Here is a 15,320-nt window from a genome sequence, read left to right on the forward strand (position 1 = left end):
CAAAATGACTCCAACATCCAAAAGTGGATAATGAAACAATATTTATACTTCAAAGAATGTGGGAAATGGTCAGTGGGGACTTAAAGAACAATCATGTCAAATTCGTTACTATGTTGTGATGTCATTAAAGATGGTGGAACAACATAACTGTATCTCTGGGGGTGTACACTTCACAGTTATGAGGTTTGCATCTAATTGTTGTATAAAACGAATTATTAAGTATAATAATACTTTTGTGAAGATAACAATGTGATTTTAGCATTCTAGATGAGATGATTGTTTTCCATATTGACTTGTTCTCAGTCAGTGGCCACGCCCAGATGAGCACAAACATGATGAAACGCCCCCTTTTCTACTTTTGTATAAAACCCCTCGTGACGAAATTCACATAAGACCCACCGAAGTACAGCGCGAGCTGACTATGGCAAAATGGTTTAAAACTACAACTCCATTACCAAAGGAAAAGACCAAGCAGACTACGGTATAACTACGATATTGCAAATGGTTGAATTTCTACCAGACCAGGAAACGTGAAGCTGAAGCTACACGGCTTAAAATGGTGAGACCAGAAAGACCAGAAAACGTGAGACGTTAGTCCATGCGTTTGAAATGGTGAGAAACTTTGAAACTCTCAATCTCTACACAAGAAGAAGAAACTCACTAGACTGTAGCATTACCAGTCTGCAGCTGGCATGTATAGTCGTCTAGAGAACTTTCACTAAAGACAAGAGTTGGGAAGGACAATCCCTCTCAGACAACCGTTGGTACATCTGAAGTATCTATTCTAACAGATCAATTCTACAAACTACAGGGTACGCTGAAGTAGCCATTCTAACCACCACTACGACCAGAAACTCTACCAAGGACATTGGGATCTCCGGTGGGCAACCCAGTCCTACATCATCAACTCAACTATCGAGGACAGCTACACGTAAATACATGTTGCATTTCCAATCCGAATGAGCGGTTATTAGGGTTCTAAGCATTTGTATTTCCGTAAGCGTAGTTTCCAAAGTAACAACGAAAGTTTGAATCTCTGTCGCTCCCTTCCACTCTGACCCCTCCTTCTAACCAAGCATTCATGCTATTGTTAGTCCAGTCCACTAGGGACCTGTTTCCATTGTATTACGTTAGTAATCAATAACCTATGTGTGTGTGTGTGTGTGTTTGTATTCTGTGTTATTATTTAGTTAGTTAGTAAATAAATAATTATGCCAATTTGTGCATCGCTGATTCATCAATAAGGTTAGGGTTCTTGCAGGTTCAAGGATTATGCGACGTTCAGAATGAGACTGATAAGAGGTAATTATTTAATAAGTGACTGTTATCGATATATAACATATATCTTCTAAGAGTTTAATTCGGGAGATGGTAACTCGTTAAACAACTTCTTCCGTGGTGCCCCAAATTCCTAATGAGTTAATTGTTACATGATTAATTTAATTGAGTGACAATTAAACATAGTTAGTTGATTCGATAAATAACAGTCGCCCTATTAATGAAAGTAACGTCATGACACCCCCGTACCTTGTCACAACACAACTGATTGGCTCAAACGCATTAAGAAGGACAATGCAAATAGACTATTTTTGTTTTTTGTTTTTTTCATACCCCCCGTGGGAATCAAACCCACAACCCTGGCGTTGCAAACGCCATGCTCTACCAACTGAGCTACATCCCTGCCGGCCATTCCCTCCCCTACCCTGGACCAATTGTGCGCCGCCCCATGGGTCTCCCGGTCACGGCCGGCTACGACAGAGCCTGGATTCGAACCAGGATCTCTTAGACCACTGCGCCACTCGGGAGAGTTTATGTTGAGCAGGTCGAGAGCCTCAAGTTCCTCAGTGTCCAAATCACCAAGGACCTATCATGGTCCAAACACACCAACACAGTCGTGAATAGGACACGACAATGCCTCTTCCCCCTCAGGAGGCTGAAAAGATTTGGCATGGGTCCTCAGATCCTTCAAAAGTTCTACAGCTGCACCATTGAGAGCATCTTGACTGGCTGCATCACCGCTTGATATGGCAACTGCTCGGCATCCGACCGCAAGGCGCTGCAGAGGGTAGTGTGTACGGCCCAATAGATCACTGGGGCCGAACTCCCTGCCATCTAGGACCTCTATACCAGGCAGTGTCAGAGGAAGACCCTAAATATTGTCAGACTCCAGCCACCCTAGTCATAGACTGTTCTCTCTGCTACCGCACGGCAAGCGGTACCGGAGCGCCAAGTCTAGGTCCAAAAGGCTTCTTAACAGCTTCTACCACCAAGCCATAAGACTCCTGAACAGCTAATCATGACTACCCAGACTATTTGGTTTTTACAAATAACCATTCAAATAAAAGTACTTGTTTTAGGCTGTGTATTAAATACACATGTATTTGAACCCAGGTCTGCCACCGTCACAAGGCTCATCGTCACAGACCATATGTAGGCCTACTATATTTCTGTAGGCTTGTTCTAGTCCTCTCTCTCAACATCCAAGATTTCTGCTACAAAATAAGCTTACACTTGTTGACCTACTGAATTTACTCAAAATTACCAAAGAGCTGTTAAACAGATACAGTGCCTTCAGAGAGTATTCATACTCCTTCACTTTTTCCAAATGTCGTTGTGTTACAGCCTGAATTCAAAATGGGTTACATTGTTTTTTTCTCTCTCACCCATCTACACACGATACTCCAAAATGACAAAGTGAAAACGTGTTTGTAGAAATGTTTACAAATTGATTGAAAATTAAATACAGAAATATCTCATTTATATAAGGATTCACACCCATGAGTCAATACTTTGTAGAATCACCTTTGGCAGTGATTACAGCTGTTAGTCTTTCTGGGTAAGTCTCTAAGAGCTTTCCACATCTGGATTGTGCAACATTTTATCATTATTCTTTTCAAAATTATTCAAGCTCTGTCAAATTGGTTGTTGATCGTTGCTAGACAACCATTTTCAGGTCTTGCCACAGATTTTCAAATAGATTTAAGTCAAAACTGTTACTCGGCCACTCAGGAACATTCACTGTCTTCTTAGTAAGCAATTCCAGTGTAGATTTGGCCTTGTGTTTTAAGTTATTGTCCTGCTGAAAGGTGAATTCATCCCCAAGTGTCTACTGAAGCTGGTTTTCCTCTAGGATTTTGCCTGTGCTCAGCTCTATTCTGTTTGTTTTTTTTTCCTGAAAAACTCTCCAGTCCTTAACGATTACAAAAATACCCATAACATGATGTGGTCCTCTATAGCTCAGCTGGTAGAGCATGGCGATTGTAACGTCAAGGTAGTGGGTTCGATCCCCGGGACCACACATACACAAAAATGTATGCACGCATGACTGTAAGTCGCTTTGGATAAAAGCGTCTGCTAAATGGCATATTATTATTATGATCCAGCCACCACTATGCTTGAAGATATTTAAGGAAACAGGAAAAGTCGGGGCATATGATTAAAACATTCTACAAAGGTTACATTTGGCGCGTCTCTTTGCCTAGTCATCCAATTAGGCTTGCGTCTCCAAATTGAATCCTTGCAAGTTATAAGGCCATACAATAACAATTCTACATAATGGCACAGCATTTTATACTTCACTGTGGGAAACTGGCATGAATAAGTGTACCTTGCGTGTACCTTGCTGGCACTGGCATTTCCCCCATGCTTAGGTTCAAGGTCAGAAACGCATAGAGAAAAAAGGGAATAAAAAGGGAAAAAGTTCAATTTACACATGCTAAAATAGAGATCAACACATAAGCAATGTTAAGGAATGGCCAAACCTCCAACAAGTTATGCTTCCATTCTCTTCAACAGAGAGCAAAAACAAAGAAAAACGATTCTCTTTATCGTAAGTTAGCAGTGTCCAGTAATTGGTATTTTTGTTCATATTAGAGTAACTACAAAAACATGAGGTTTTGAGAAATCATTAAATATAGAGATAAGGATTTATAGCAATGCTGTTGGCAGGAAAACATCATTACCACTTTGACCTATTTGGATGAAGCAAGTCAGAGCAACTACCATCCTAGCTACCAAGCCCCACCTACATCAACATATGCACAATGCATAGCCTACGGTACATCACACTGGCACATTTGCCAATGTATGGCGATAGTTTGTGTGTAAGAAACTAGATAAGAACAAGGATATCTAACATATTTTCCAATTAGGCTATAAATGTATGATTATTTTCACATTGAGATAGAATAATGTGGCTCAATGTCCCTTGAATTGAAAATGTATCACACAAAACAGTTGTGTAGATTGTAGTTTATTTGATTTTAAACACAGAATTTCATAACAGCTAAGCACATTGTCTATAATCTGTTTCATTGACCTAACATCCCTAATTCACAAATCATACAGCATTCATACAGTGTAAAACTGTCAAGTTAAATTATTCAGCTACTTTAGACAAACAAAGTCATTGTCAGTTTCAAATATTTCAGTTGAAAACCTAAAAGTTCTGCCAAACATAATTTACAGCATACAAAAAAGCCACAAAATGCTGGAAATAAAATATATATATATATATATTTTAAATGACTAAGACAGTGGTTTGATCCAAAACAATTCAAGTCACTAATAACATTTGAATCTCTAATCGTACCAGTACACTCTTACGTGGCTGGACCTCTCCATGTAATTCGTCCTACCTGGCTGAGTTCCCATTACCTTCCATTGTATTATATAGTCGTATTGTTCTTTAGTCGTAGCGTTCTTAGTTTAAATTTGTGTTGCTGTTCCTGTCCATTAGTGTTCTGTATTTTGTCATGTTCTATGTTTTGTGTGGACTCCAGGAAGAATAGCTGCTGCTTCTTCAGTAGGAACATGTCACCCAATGAGTTTATACATCTGACAGACACATCACACATTGTATTCCATCTCTATTTCTATTCTTCACTATAATCTTTCAAAAATATTGATACTCTGTACTTCACAATAAAAGTATGTGGTCAAAATGGTTATAAAAACATTGCTTGGTCACAATGGTACCATCATCACTTGTATTATACGTTATAGAGCTTTGATGGTTCCTCCTCAGGCCCTGGCCTGGTGTTTTCTATAAAAGTCAGACATTTTGTGCAATTGTTTGATGAAAGAATCAAGTACAATTTGATGTCTCAAATGTTATAATTATTTTGTACTGGTTTAATGTTAAATAACATCAGTCCAATTCATATTAGGTACCAAAGAGACAGAAGAAATCAACAGTATTTTCCTCTTTTTTTAAACAAGATTTTTTCCTTTAATGAAAAGACAGTGGATGCATTGCAAAGGGCACCCTATTCCCTATGTAGTGCACTATAAATGGAATAGGGTGCTATTTGGCATACACTGTCTGGAACAGAAATGGGTGAGGGGTGTGGGAGAGTTGAGGCTTAAATGAGGAGGGAGAAGCTGCCAGCTACTAAGGTTATTTCTCATTGTATATATAATGGCCAGACTACCAAGGTCAAGAAGTTGTGTGTGTGTGTTGGTCCTTTATGCTGATCCCACACTGTAAAGCTCATTTTTCAAGGCTCAATTGTTTTTCAAATAGTCCCCAAACATGAGCATATTTTTCTAAATTAAGCAGAGATGAACACTCTTTTGTTACAGGAATAAATACAACAATGTAATGATTAAAACACAAACATTTGAAGAGCGACATCTTCATATGAACCACAAATTATATCCTCTCCCATTTCTTCCGCAAATTATTATCACTTTTATCTATTATCTCTTCCACAAATGATTATCTCCCATTCATCATGGTAAAAAAAAAAAAAAATCAGCAGAAATTAAATGTCATGTGTATATACAACAAAATCCACTCCAGGCCAGAGGGAATGAGGGTAAAATAAAACAATGGCCATTTTCAGTTGTAACGTAAATGGAGCAAAATGTCTTCTGTACCACAACCCACAATACCCAGTAGTTTCTCAGTCCTGGATCATGTTCAGTAGGGTACACTGTCGCAAAACCTTTTGAAATGTAAAACTAAAATTAGCATTTCTTATTTGACTAGTCCAGGTATAGATCCTCCTTGTTTCAGTCAGTTTTCTTCCATTTATTGGCTAATGAACATGACCCTGTTGTTCCAAAGATGCACTGGAACAGGGGGTTGATTGTTGTTGCTGTATTCAAAGTAGAGTGGGTCCTTTGGTTGTGTAGGTCATGGAGGGAAAATGTCTGCTATCCACGTCCCACATCTTCCCGGCCTCAGCCCCAGCCCCACGGGGCCCCAGAGGGGAGCAGGGTCCTGGGGACTGGTGCTGGGCCGCAGGGGGGCCAGGGTGGCTGGGGGTCCAGTAGTTAATATAGCTGGCCATTAACAGAGTCAACTCCAGGATCTGGGAGAGGAGAAGAGGGAGAGAGGACAGGAGGAGGAGACCGTGCAGGGGAGAGGAGAAGACAGAGTAAGGAGGCGGAAAATTGTTTAACCATTTTAAATGATTGAATTTCATTTGATCCAAGGGAGCTGGATGCACATATGCTCACATTTAGAAGTTCAGTTTAAAGCCAATGAGAAAACCATAGAAATGACTTGATATTGAGCCACCTGTCATGAATACAGCAGGACCTTATTAGCACGTCCCAGTAGTAATGCTTAGGCCAGGCATCAATCCAACACAGATTAATGAAAGGCGGCTCAAGACAAAATCACCTTTTAAAGTCAATTTCAGTGCACTGGTAATTTATCTGCGTTTCTGTGAATCGCTCCCTTTGGCTCCTCTGAGAATCAACCTGCTTTCTAAATCAGCCCAAGGCAGTGGAGGGTAACCTTGCTATTATATAATGTAATAAGAGATTAGATCCAAAGCGACTTAAGGTACAGTGATGTGATCCCTGTGGGAATTGAACCGTTGAACCTGGTCGCTGCTAGTGGACCGTTTTCTGAGCCACACAGAACTGACAGGTGGACAGCACAACATAGCAGTAGCTCACCTCCTATTTTTCACGCTGGCTTTCTGCACAGTAAGATCCTATTGACTGACTGAAAGTTGGCAGAGCTGTTGTGGTCCATGATGATAATTATCCACTAACCGTTTTCACTGACCACTTGCACTTGGCCAGAGGTAAAGCCAAACCTACTGTAAGTCTTACCTACAGAAATACCTATAGAGCGGTTACCAGATAATTGGAAGTTAATTTCTCTACCATAAGCCGCCTCCAACGTTGTTTTTGAGAATTTGGCAGTATGTCCAACCGGCCTCACAACTGCAGACCACGTGTATGGTGTCGTGTGAGCGAGCGGTTTTCTGATGTCAACGTTGTGAACAGAGTGCCCCATGGTGGCCGTGGGGTTATGCTATGGGCAGGCATAAGCTATTGACAATGAACACAATTGCCTTTTATTCGATGTCAATTTGAATGCACAGAGATACCATGACGAGATCCTGAGGCCTGTTATAGTGCCATTCATCCGTCGCCATCACCTCATGTTTCAGTATGATAATGCACGGCCCCATGTCGCAAGGATCTGCACACAATTCCTGGAAGCTGAACATGTCCCTGTATCAGTAGAGGTGCGTGGGTAAAATCACTGGAGAAGCCAAGCCAGAAAAAAAAGCCATATTACAACCTATGTGTTGTGATAATTGCGTTGTTTGCTCTATAACCTGTTAGTTCATATGCCTTGACACCGTGATATATAGGCCTAAAGGCCGAGACAATAAGAAGACACAGTGGCAGAATAAATTCAACCACACCTTTGTTTCATCACAAAACCGGAGAGCAACCTCTGTCCGGTGAAGTACACAAAGCATATTGCATGTAACAAACAGTTACATGACCTACTGCATGGTCAAGCAAGTTAATCTTTCCGACATTTCGGACCACTAAACAACTATTGATTTAGAACCATGGAGAGTTACCACAAGTCGCAAAGAAAACAGGAGCTGCCTCCACTATTCCAGCACCATTTCAACATCATCAAATCACCTACGCTTAGTCTAATACAGTGACAACTAAAAGATACCAAAAACAATTTAGTCCAATCAACGTAAGCTAAATATGATGTGACTGTCCATCTTTCTGATTTCTGTGTGCGCGTGTGAGCATGTGCATTCGTGCAAGTAGAAAAAACATGTTGACTCACCCTACTTGAAGAGATACGCCAATGCCATTCTCCTATTTTTCATGTTGACGAAACAGTCTCTATCACTCTGTCATACAGTACACGCTTTTATTTTTTGTTGTCTTAGGCTACCTGGCTAAAATGTTTGCTCGCTAGCCAAACTTCCTTTCATGGGCAACATTAGCTAGTTAACATTAGCCTTCTACATCTAGCTAGCTACATATTGAACTTCCATCCTCTCAGGCCAGTGGCACAATGTATGAATTTATGATTGGATCAGAATTACCGTTATAATCATTGGCCAGTATGGAGAATTAAGTAAAAGCACAAGTCCAAATACCTATCTCCATCTATGGCTAATTTAGGAAAGGAACAATTTTAGCTAGCTGGCTAGCTAGCCACGAGATGCAACAGTTCAAGTTGTTTCTGTCAATTACGTATGCGCTCGATGCGATTTGATAGGAGTTACGCCAAATCCAAACTGGCTTGCCTTGACACCTTTCTTTGGTGTGCCAGGACCATTCACAGTTGAGCTTACTCAGTTTAGCTCAACGCTGATTGGCCAAATGCTCACTGGCTTCACTTGCATTCAGTGCTACGAGTGGCAACAATGTCATCCTCTTTTGGACCAGACAGCATAATAATAATAATAATAATATGCCATTTAGCAGACGCTTTTATCCAAAGTGACTTACAGTCATGCACTAGATAGATGGCCTACACATACAGAAACAGAGGGGCGCTGGTTCGCTCGCTTGGATGCTTTCTCCGGTGAGATACATTCAGACTCTTGAGAATTTAAGGAAAATTATGAAACACAGAGAGATGAAAGATAAATTATTATAATATTTATTTTGGGTGGTAAATTTTTTCAGGAAGCCTGGCTTCCCTTGGCATCAATGAATACACGCCACTGCCCAGTTCTTCCATAGCCTGCATACTTACCAGAAATGTCACCCATTGAGCATGTTTGGGATGCTCTGGATCGACAGCATGTTCTAGTTCCCACCAATATCCATAACGTTGCACAGCCATTGAAGAGGAGTGGGACAACATTCCACAGGCCACAATCAACAGCCCGATCAACTCTATGTGAAGGAGATCTGTCGCGCTGCATGAGGCAAAAGTTGGTCACACCAGATACTGACTGGTTTTCTGATTCACGCCCCTACCTTTTCTTAAGGTATCTGTGACCAACAGATGCATATCTGTATTCCCAGTCATGTGAAATCCATAGATTAGGGCCTAATGCATTTATTTCAATTGACTGATTTCCTTATATGAACTGTTACTCACTAAAAATCTTTGAAATTGTTGCATGTTGCTTTTATATTTTTGATCAGTATAGAATGAAATAGAAAATATTCTATTTTTATGGCCTTCCCTTGGGTTAAGACATACTGAAGACTAGGTAACTTTACCTTGGGTTTAGCCATAGCGAAGACCAGTTTCTCCACACTCTTCTTCCCTCCACCCTGCTCTTTGGTCTGGCTCACTACCACCATCAGGTCGTCACGGCAACCGCCAAAGGTGATCACTGATTGGTAGGAGTACATGACCAGAAGGTGCTGTAAAGGAATGGATTATTTATTTCATTTGTTTAAATATGTATGTGAATAGGAAAACACATTTGACCCCTTTTACACTAACTTTGATGGCTTTAATCTTATATTTTCACTTTTGGTTTGTTCGGTTCAGTAGTGTAAAAAGCCCTTAAAGGAAAATACTACTCAAAAATGATCTTTTGGTATTTGTTTAATTAGTCCACTGTTGATACAGTCCCAAAATGATGATGCAAAACACATCATACTGTGACACTTACTGTATTTTGAAAGTTGATTGCTGACATGCAAAACATTTTGGGACTGTATCAACAGTGGACTAATTAAACAAATACCAAAATATAGTTTTTGAGTGGAATTGTCCTTTAAGTTATCTGTCTCTTCTCTCTTCCTGGTACAGGCCTGAGGATTCTTTTTTTGGGAATTGGTTTCTTGTTATTGTTTTCTCAAGAGACAAATTGAGCATGAACCATTGAAGCAGCATGACATCATTTCTATTGCTTTATTGTGAATTTTCCTTATTTTTTCCTTAAGAACTAGTAAATGTATTGGAGCATGAAAGGACACCAAACCAGAAATTACATAGAGGAATAAGGGTAAGATAATTATAGTGTTTTAAGTTTAACATTTGTTTATATCTCAGTCAGCATTTTGATCTCTTGGTAGACCCATATCTGGTGTCATATACTATTTGAAATCTTTCAAATACTTTGTCCTTTTTCTCCAGATGGGTGGGATTTGGTTTTATTAACCCAGGCAAGGTCAATCAAGCCCAGCTTAAGTATTTCAAATGATTTCAAATAGTATTTGAATTGAACCCAGGTCTGGTAAAATTGTAGGCCAGCAGTTTCTGTTTCCCTGTGGGGATCTGGTGTTTCAAACGCTGCAGTAGAAAATCATTCCAGACCAGTAGATCAACAAGCCTCCGCCACTGTGGCCTGGCAACAGCCAGACTGGTAAAGACAGAAGAGAAACCCCAAACCTTAAGTGCTCTGAATCTAAGCTAAGATTGTGCCCGTTTAAAAAAGGAATTACAGCGAATACCAATTCTGAGAGGTTGTTGTCTTTAAAAAAATGTGTAATGTAGGTAATTTATGATGGAAATATGATGTAATTTTCTGTTCAAGAGCTTTCTTCTGATGGTGGTCCTCTGACCACTGGCTATAGGTACTGAATCACTGAAACACGCCCACCTTGTGGCCACTTTTAGTACCAGTAATACCACACGGTTAGATTTTGACCTGCATGCATACTTTTAATATTCACTTATACCATGGTAAATGAGCTAAGGGAGCAGACATATAAACATGTAGATAAACACACACTTACCATGGTATAGTCAAGCACACACAGTCCATCCTCATTGACGGCTAGCCAAACCGGGGACTGCTCCACAGACGAGGGAGGTATAGGCTGCAGACAGAGACGGAGAGGAGAGACACAGATGGTATACAGAGACAGTAGATCAAGTTTCACGTTTTTTACGTCCCGTGCACAAGTACAGTGAAATGCCTTTCTTGCAAGCTCCAAACGCAACAATGCAGTAATCATTATCAATGTAGTGCTAAAAATAACATAAGGTGGAACAAAAACACACGAGAAATAAAAATAACACGAGAAATTAAGAAACTACACTACATTACCAAAAGTATGTGGACACCTGCTCGTCGAACATCTCATTCCAAAATCATGGGCAATAAAATTGAGTTGCTCCCACCCTTTGCTGCTATAACAGCCTCCACTCTTCTGGGAAGGCTTTCCACTAGATGTTAGACCATTGCTGCAGGGACTTGCTTCCATTCAGCCACAAGAGCATTCGTGAGGTCGGGCACTGGTGTTGGGCCATTAGGCCTGGCTCACAGTCGGCGTTCCAAATCCAAAAGTTGGAAGCACAGAATCGTCTAGAATGTCATTGTATGCTGTAGCGTTAAGATTTCCCTTCACTGGAACTAAGGGGCCTAGCCCAAACCATGAAAAACAGCCCCAGACCATTATTCCTCCTCCACCAAACTTTACAGTTGGCACTATGCATTGGAGCAGGTAGCGTTCTCCTGGCATCCTCCAAACCCAGATTCGACTGCCAGATGGTGAAGCCTGATTCATCACTCCAGAGAACGCGTTTCCACTGCTCCAGAGTCCAGTGGCGGCAAGCTATACACCACTTCAGCCGACGCTTGGCATTGCGCATGGTGATCTCAGGTTTGTGTGCGGCTGCTCAGTTTCGCATTTCATGAGGCTCCCGATGAACAGTTGTTGTGCTGACGTTGCTTCCAGAGGCAGTATGGAACTCGGTAGTGAGTGTTGCAACGGAGGACAGACGATTTTTAAGCGCTACGCGCTTCAGCAGTCAGCGGTCCCATTCTGTGAGCTTGTGTGGCCTACCACTTTGCGGCTGAGCAGTTGTTGCTCCTAGACGTTTCCACTTCACAATAACAGCACTTACAGTAGACCGGGGCAGCTCTAGCAGGGCTGAAATTTAACTAACTGACTTGTTGGAAAGGTGGCATCCTATGACGATGCCATGATGAAAGTCACGGAGCTCTTCATCAAGACCATTCTACTGCCAATCTTTGTCTATGGAGATTGCATGGTTGTGTGCTCGTTTTTATATACCTGTCAGCAACGGGTGTGGCTGAAATAGCCGAATCCACTAATTTGAAGGGGTGTCCACATACCTTTGTATATATAGTGTATATACAGGGTCAGTTCCAATACCATATTTACAATGTGCAGGGATCCTGGAGTGATAGAGGTAGATACTAGAGGTAGAGGTTTAATACTAATTGTAATTGTAATTATTTTGCACTATAGCCTATTTATTGCCTTACCTCCATAATTTGCTACATTTGCGCACACTGTATTTTTTGACTTTATGTTTTTTTACCCCATATGTAACTCTGTGTTGTTGTTTTTATCGCACTGCTATGCTTTATCTTGGCCAGGTCGCAGTTGTAAATGAGAACTTGTTCTCAACTGGCTTACCTGGTTAAATAAAGGTTAAATAAAAATAAATAAATAAATACAATACTGTATGTATAGGGGTAAGGTGACTAGGCATCAGGATATATGATAAACAGAGTCACAGCAGCATAAATTATGATTGTATGTGAGTGTGTGTGCATGTGTGTAGAGTCAGTATAAATGTGTGTGCATGTTATGTGTGTGTTGGAGTGTCCGTGTGCATGAGTGTGTAGAGTCCTGTGAGTGTGCATAGAGAAGGGTCAACTCAGATAGTCTGTGTAGCCATTCTGTTAGCTATTTAGCAGATTTATGGCTTGGGAATAGAAGCTGTTCAGGAGCCTGTTGGTGTCAGACTTGATACACCGGTACCGCTACATGTATATCCGTGCTACTCAAGGTTTCAATAGGAATGGGGTACTTGTCTGGGTAAATACTGAAATACTAGGCCTTCCAAAAAGAGGAAAGAGGACAGCAACATCTATTTGATTATAGAGACCTTCCAAGTCACTGGAGACACCGAACACAGATTCAGCAAAAGCTGGAAACATACAGTACAGTACAGATACAATAGACATTCAGGAAAGCGGTAAAGGTTGTTTAGTCTACTTGCATCCTACTTACCTTAGTACTGAAGAGCTTGGCACCGAACAACGGCCACTTCCTAGCGACGGTCAGGTAGATTCTGACACACTCTGAGGCACTGCAGCCACGCAGGACTGACCACTTAGTGGCCAGATGCTCTGATAGGTCTCTGAGGGGAGTTGAAGAAGAGAATTAGTCTGTCTGTCTGTCTGTCTGTATCGGCATCTTTATCTGGGTATAATGTGTGCACGTGGCCAGTATTGCCCGAGTTGACCCATGCTGCAGTCCTGTTAATAGCGTTTGGGGTAGAAGCCTGTGTCTTACATTATCTGTGTGTGAGGGTAATGCATTACCTGAGCTGGTTGTGCGTGTGGGTGTGTTACCTGAATTGGTCCATGGTGCAGTCCTGTTTGTAGCGTTTGGGGTAGAAGCGCTCCAGGGCCTGTATGAGGATCTGTTGAGTTTTGGGCTGAGGAGCGCTGTAACTAGGGGAGATCTGTTGGGCTTTAGGCTGAGGAGAGGAGCTACTGCTGGGGGAGGAGGAGTGGGCCGGACGGTCCAGGTCACCATGCTCTACCTGGGGAGGGACAAACCTGTAGCATGATGTACTTCAGTACCCATAATGCCCCTCTCCTTACCAAAGCACTACCAACCTGAGCCATGAGAGCAGCCACTTCCAGAGCCAACTCCTTGTTGACAGGGAAGTGTCCCTGGTGGACCTCGTCATTCACCTGGTAGGCCAGCAGGAGGCGCTCACGGTCTGTCTCCCCTTTAGCCTGGGCCCGGAAACACAACCTACACAAAAGACATCACAATGGTCAATGCATGATGTGTGTGGTGCTGAGCGATACTTTATTAGTTTTTTCTATTTGAAAAAATGTCCGTTGGTCTGCACCTCGTCATCCATTTTGGATGTCTTCAGCTCAACAATGAGCACATCAAGGAACTAAAACAAGGTAAAGCCTACCTGCTCTTGTATGTCAGACGGACGATGCGTGTCCCCTCATATTTCCCAGGATGCAGTTCTTTCAGGGCCTGTTCCCACTTGGAGATGACATCACAGATCTGTTGGCAGAGGTGAGAGTTAAAAGATCAATGAGTTAATTGTCTTCTACTTTGGAGCCAGGAGTTTTCCTGACCATGCGACCTGACCAGGCAGACCCATAGAGATAGATACAGGACTCATTATGGATAAAACTCGTTTTAACATGGACATTGCCGTTGAGGGTTTCCACCATTTTAAAGTAGTCAGGTGGGTGGGGATTCCTATGAGTTGGGCACAATCAACCAATGAAGACAATTGACTACTTTACAATGGAGATATCCTCGATGGCGCTGCCCATGCTGTCACAGATGCTATAATGGCGCAGTTAAAAAGATGCGTCCTCTATCTATCTCTATGGGCAGACCCTGGTCTCTTGAACATTATTCCCTGTTCCCTGCTGTGATTCCAGTCTACCCCTCTGTTTACTGCCTTATACTTAGTTGCAGGCACTAAAAGGTTAGATTGTGTGGTATTGGAACAATTGCCGCAATGCATGTGCAGGTGTATAATAATAAGAGTATGTTGGTCCACACTGACCTTGACGCTGGGCTGTAGGCAGTGCTCCAGGTCTTTCCCTGAGGGGTCATCAGTGAAGAGGGCAAAGCCAGACAGGTGTGGTTTCCTCATGCCCACCCTCTGGTTCAGGGTGCTCAGGAACTCGTCTACTGTAGTGGAACCATCAAAGCCTACAACCTAGAGGACGGGACAGGACAGGAGAGTGTCACTTATTCAATGATTGGGTGTAACAGAAAGTGTGTTTATTCATAGTCCATTTCCCATTGGTCTGCACTCTCCATCTTCCTGACTTGGTAGGCGTTTGATTGTTAGTGTGCGATTTGGTTGCGTGTCTGTGTTTAGTGTGTTACCTCGTAGGTGTTGTTCATGAAGTGGACAGGGATGCTGAAGGGTAGTGAATGGTGGTAGGGATTCCTCAGTAGGATGGACATGATCTCCATACGTGACGGTTTGGCCTCTCGCTCCCCGTTCTGTAGGGTACGCTCCACAGACCTCTGACAGTACACTGCATACTTCCCCACCTCACTCCTACAAACACACAGATACACACACACACAGGATCATCAACAATGATCATACTATTCTGTAGTTGGATTATCTTTCACCGTGG

General features: G+C 41.9%; 1 protein-coding gene across 1 annotated transcript in view; it reads right to left on the bottom strand.

Annotated features, from left to right (window-relative positions):
* Nucleotides 1-4,236: 4,236 nt before the first annotated feature.
* plekhh1 (pleckstrin homology domain containing, family H (with MyTH4 domain) member 1) overlaps nt 4,237-15,320 on the bottom strand; it is a 59,602-nt gene continuing 48,518 nt past the window's right edge. The window contains 9 exon segments of the mRNA XM_041848152.2: nt 4,237-6,317; nt 9,466-9,612; nt 10,936-11,019; nt 13,189-13,318; nt 13,533-13,726; nt 13,803-13,944; nt 14,117-14,214; nt 14,732-14,887; nt 15,061-15,238. Coding sequence (XP_041704086.2) covers nt 6,108-6,317; nt 9,466-9,612; nt 10,936-11,019; nt 13,189-13,318; nt 13,533-13,726; nt 13,803-13,944; nt 14,117-14,214; nt 14,732-14,887; nt 15,061-15,238 — 1,339 coding nt within the window. The 3' untranslated portion in view covers nt 4,237-6,107.

This window comes from Coregonus clupeaformis, chromosome 25, assembly GCF_020615455.1.
Source record: "Coregonus clupeaformis isolate EN_2021a chromosome 25, ASM2061545v1, whole genome shotgun sequence".
Lineage (NCBI taxonomy): Eukaryota > Metazoa > Chordata > Actinopteri > Salmoniformes > Salmonidae > Coregonus > Coregonus clupeaformis.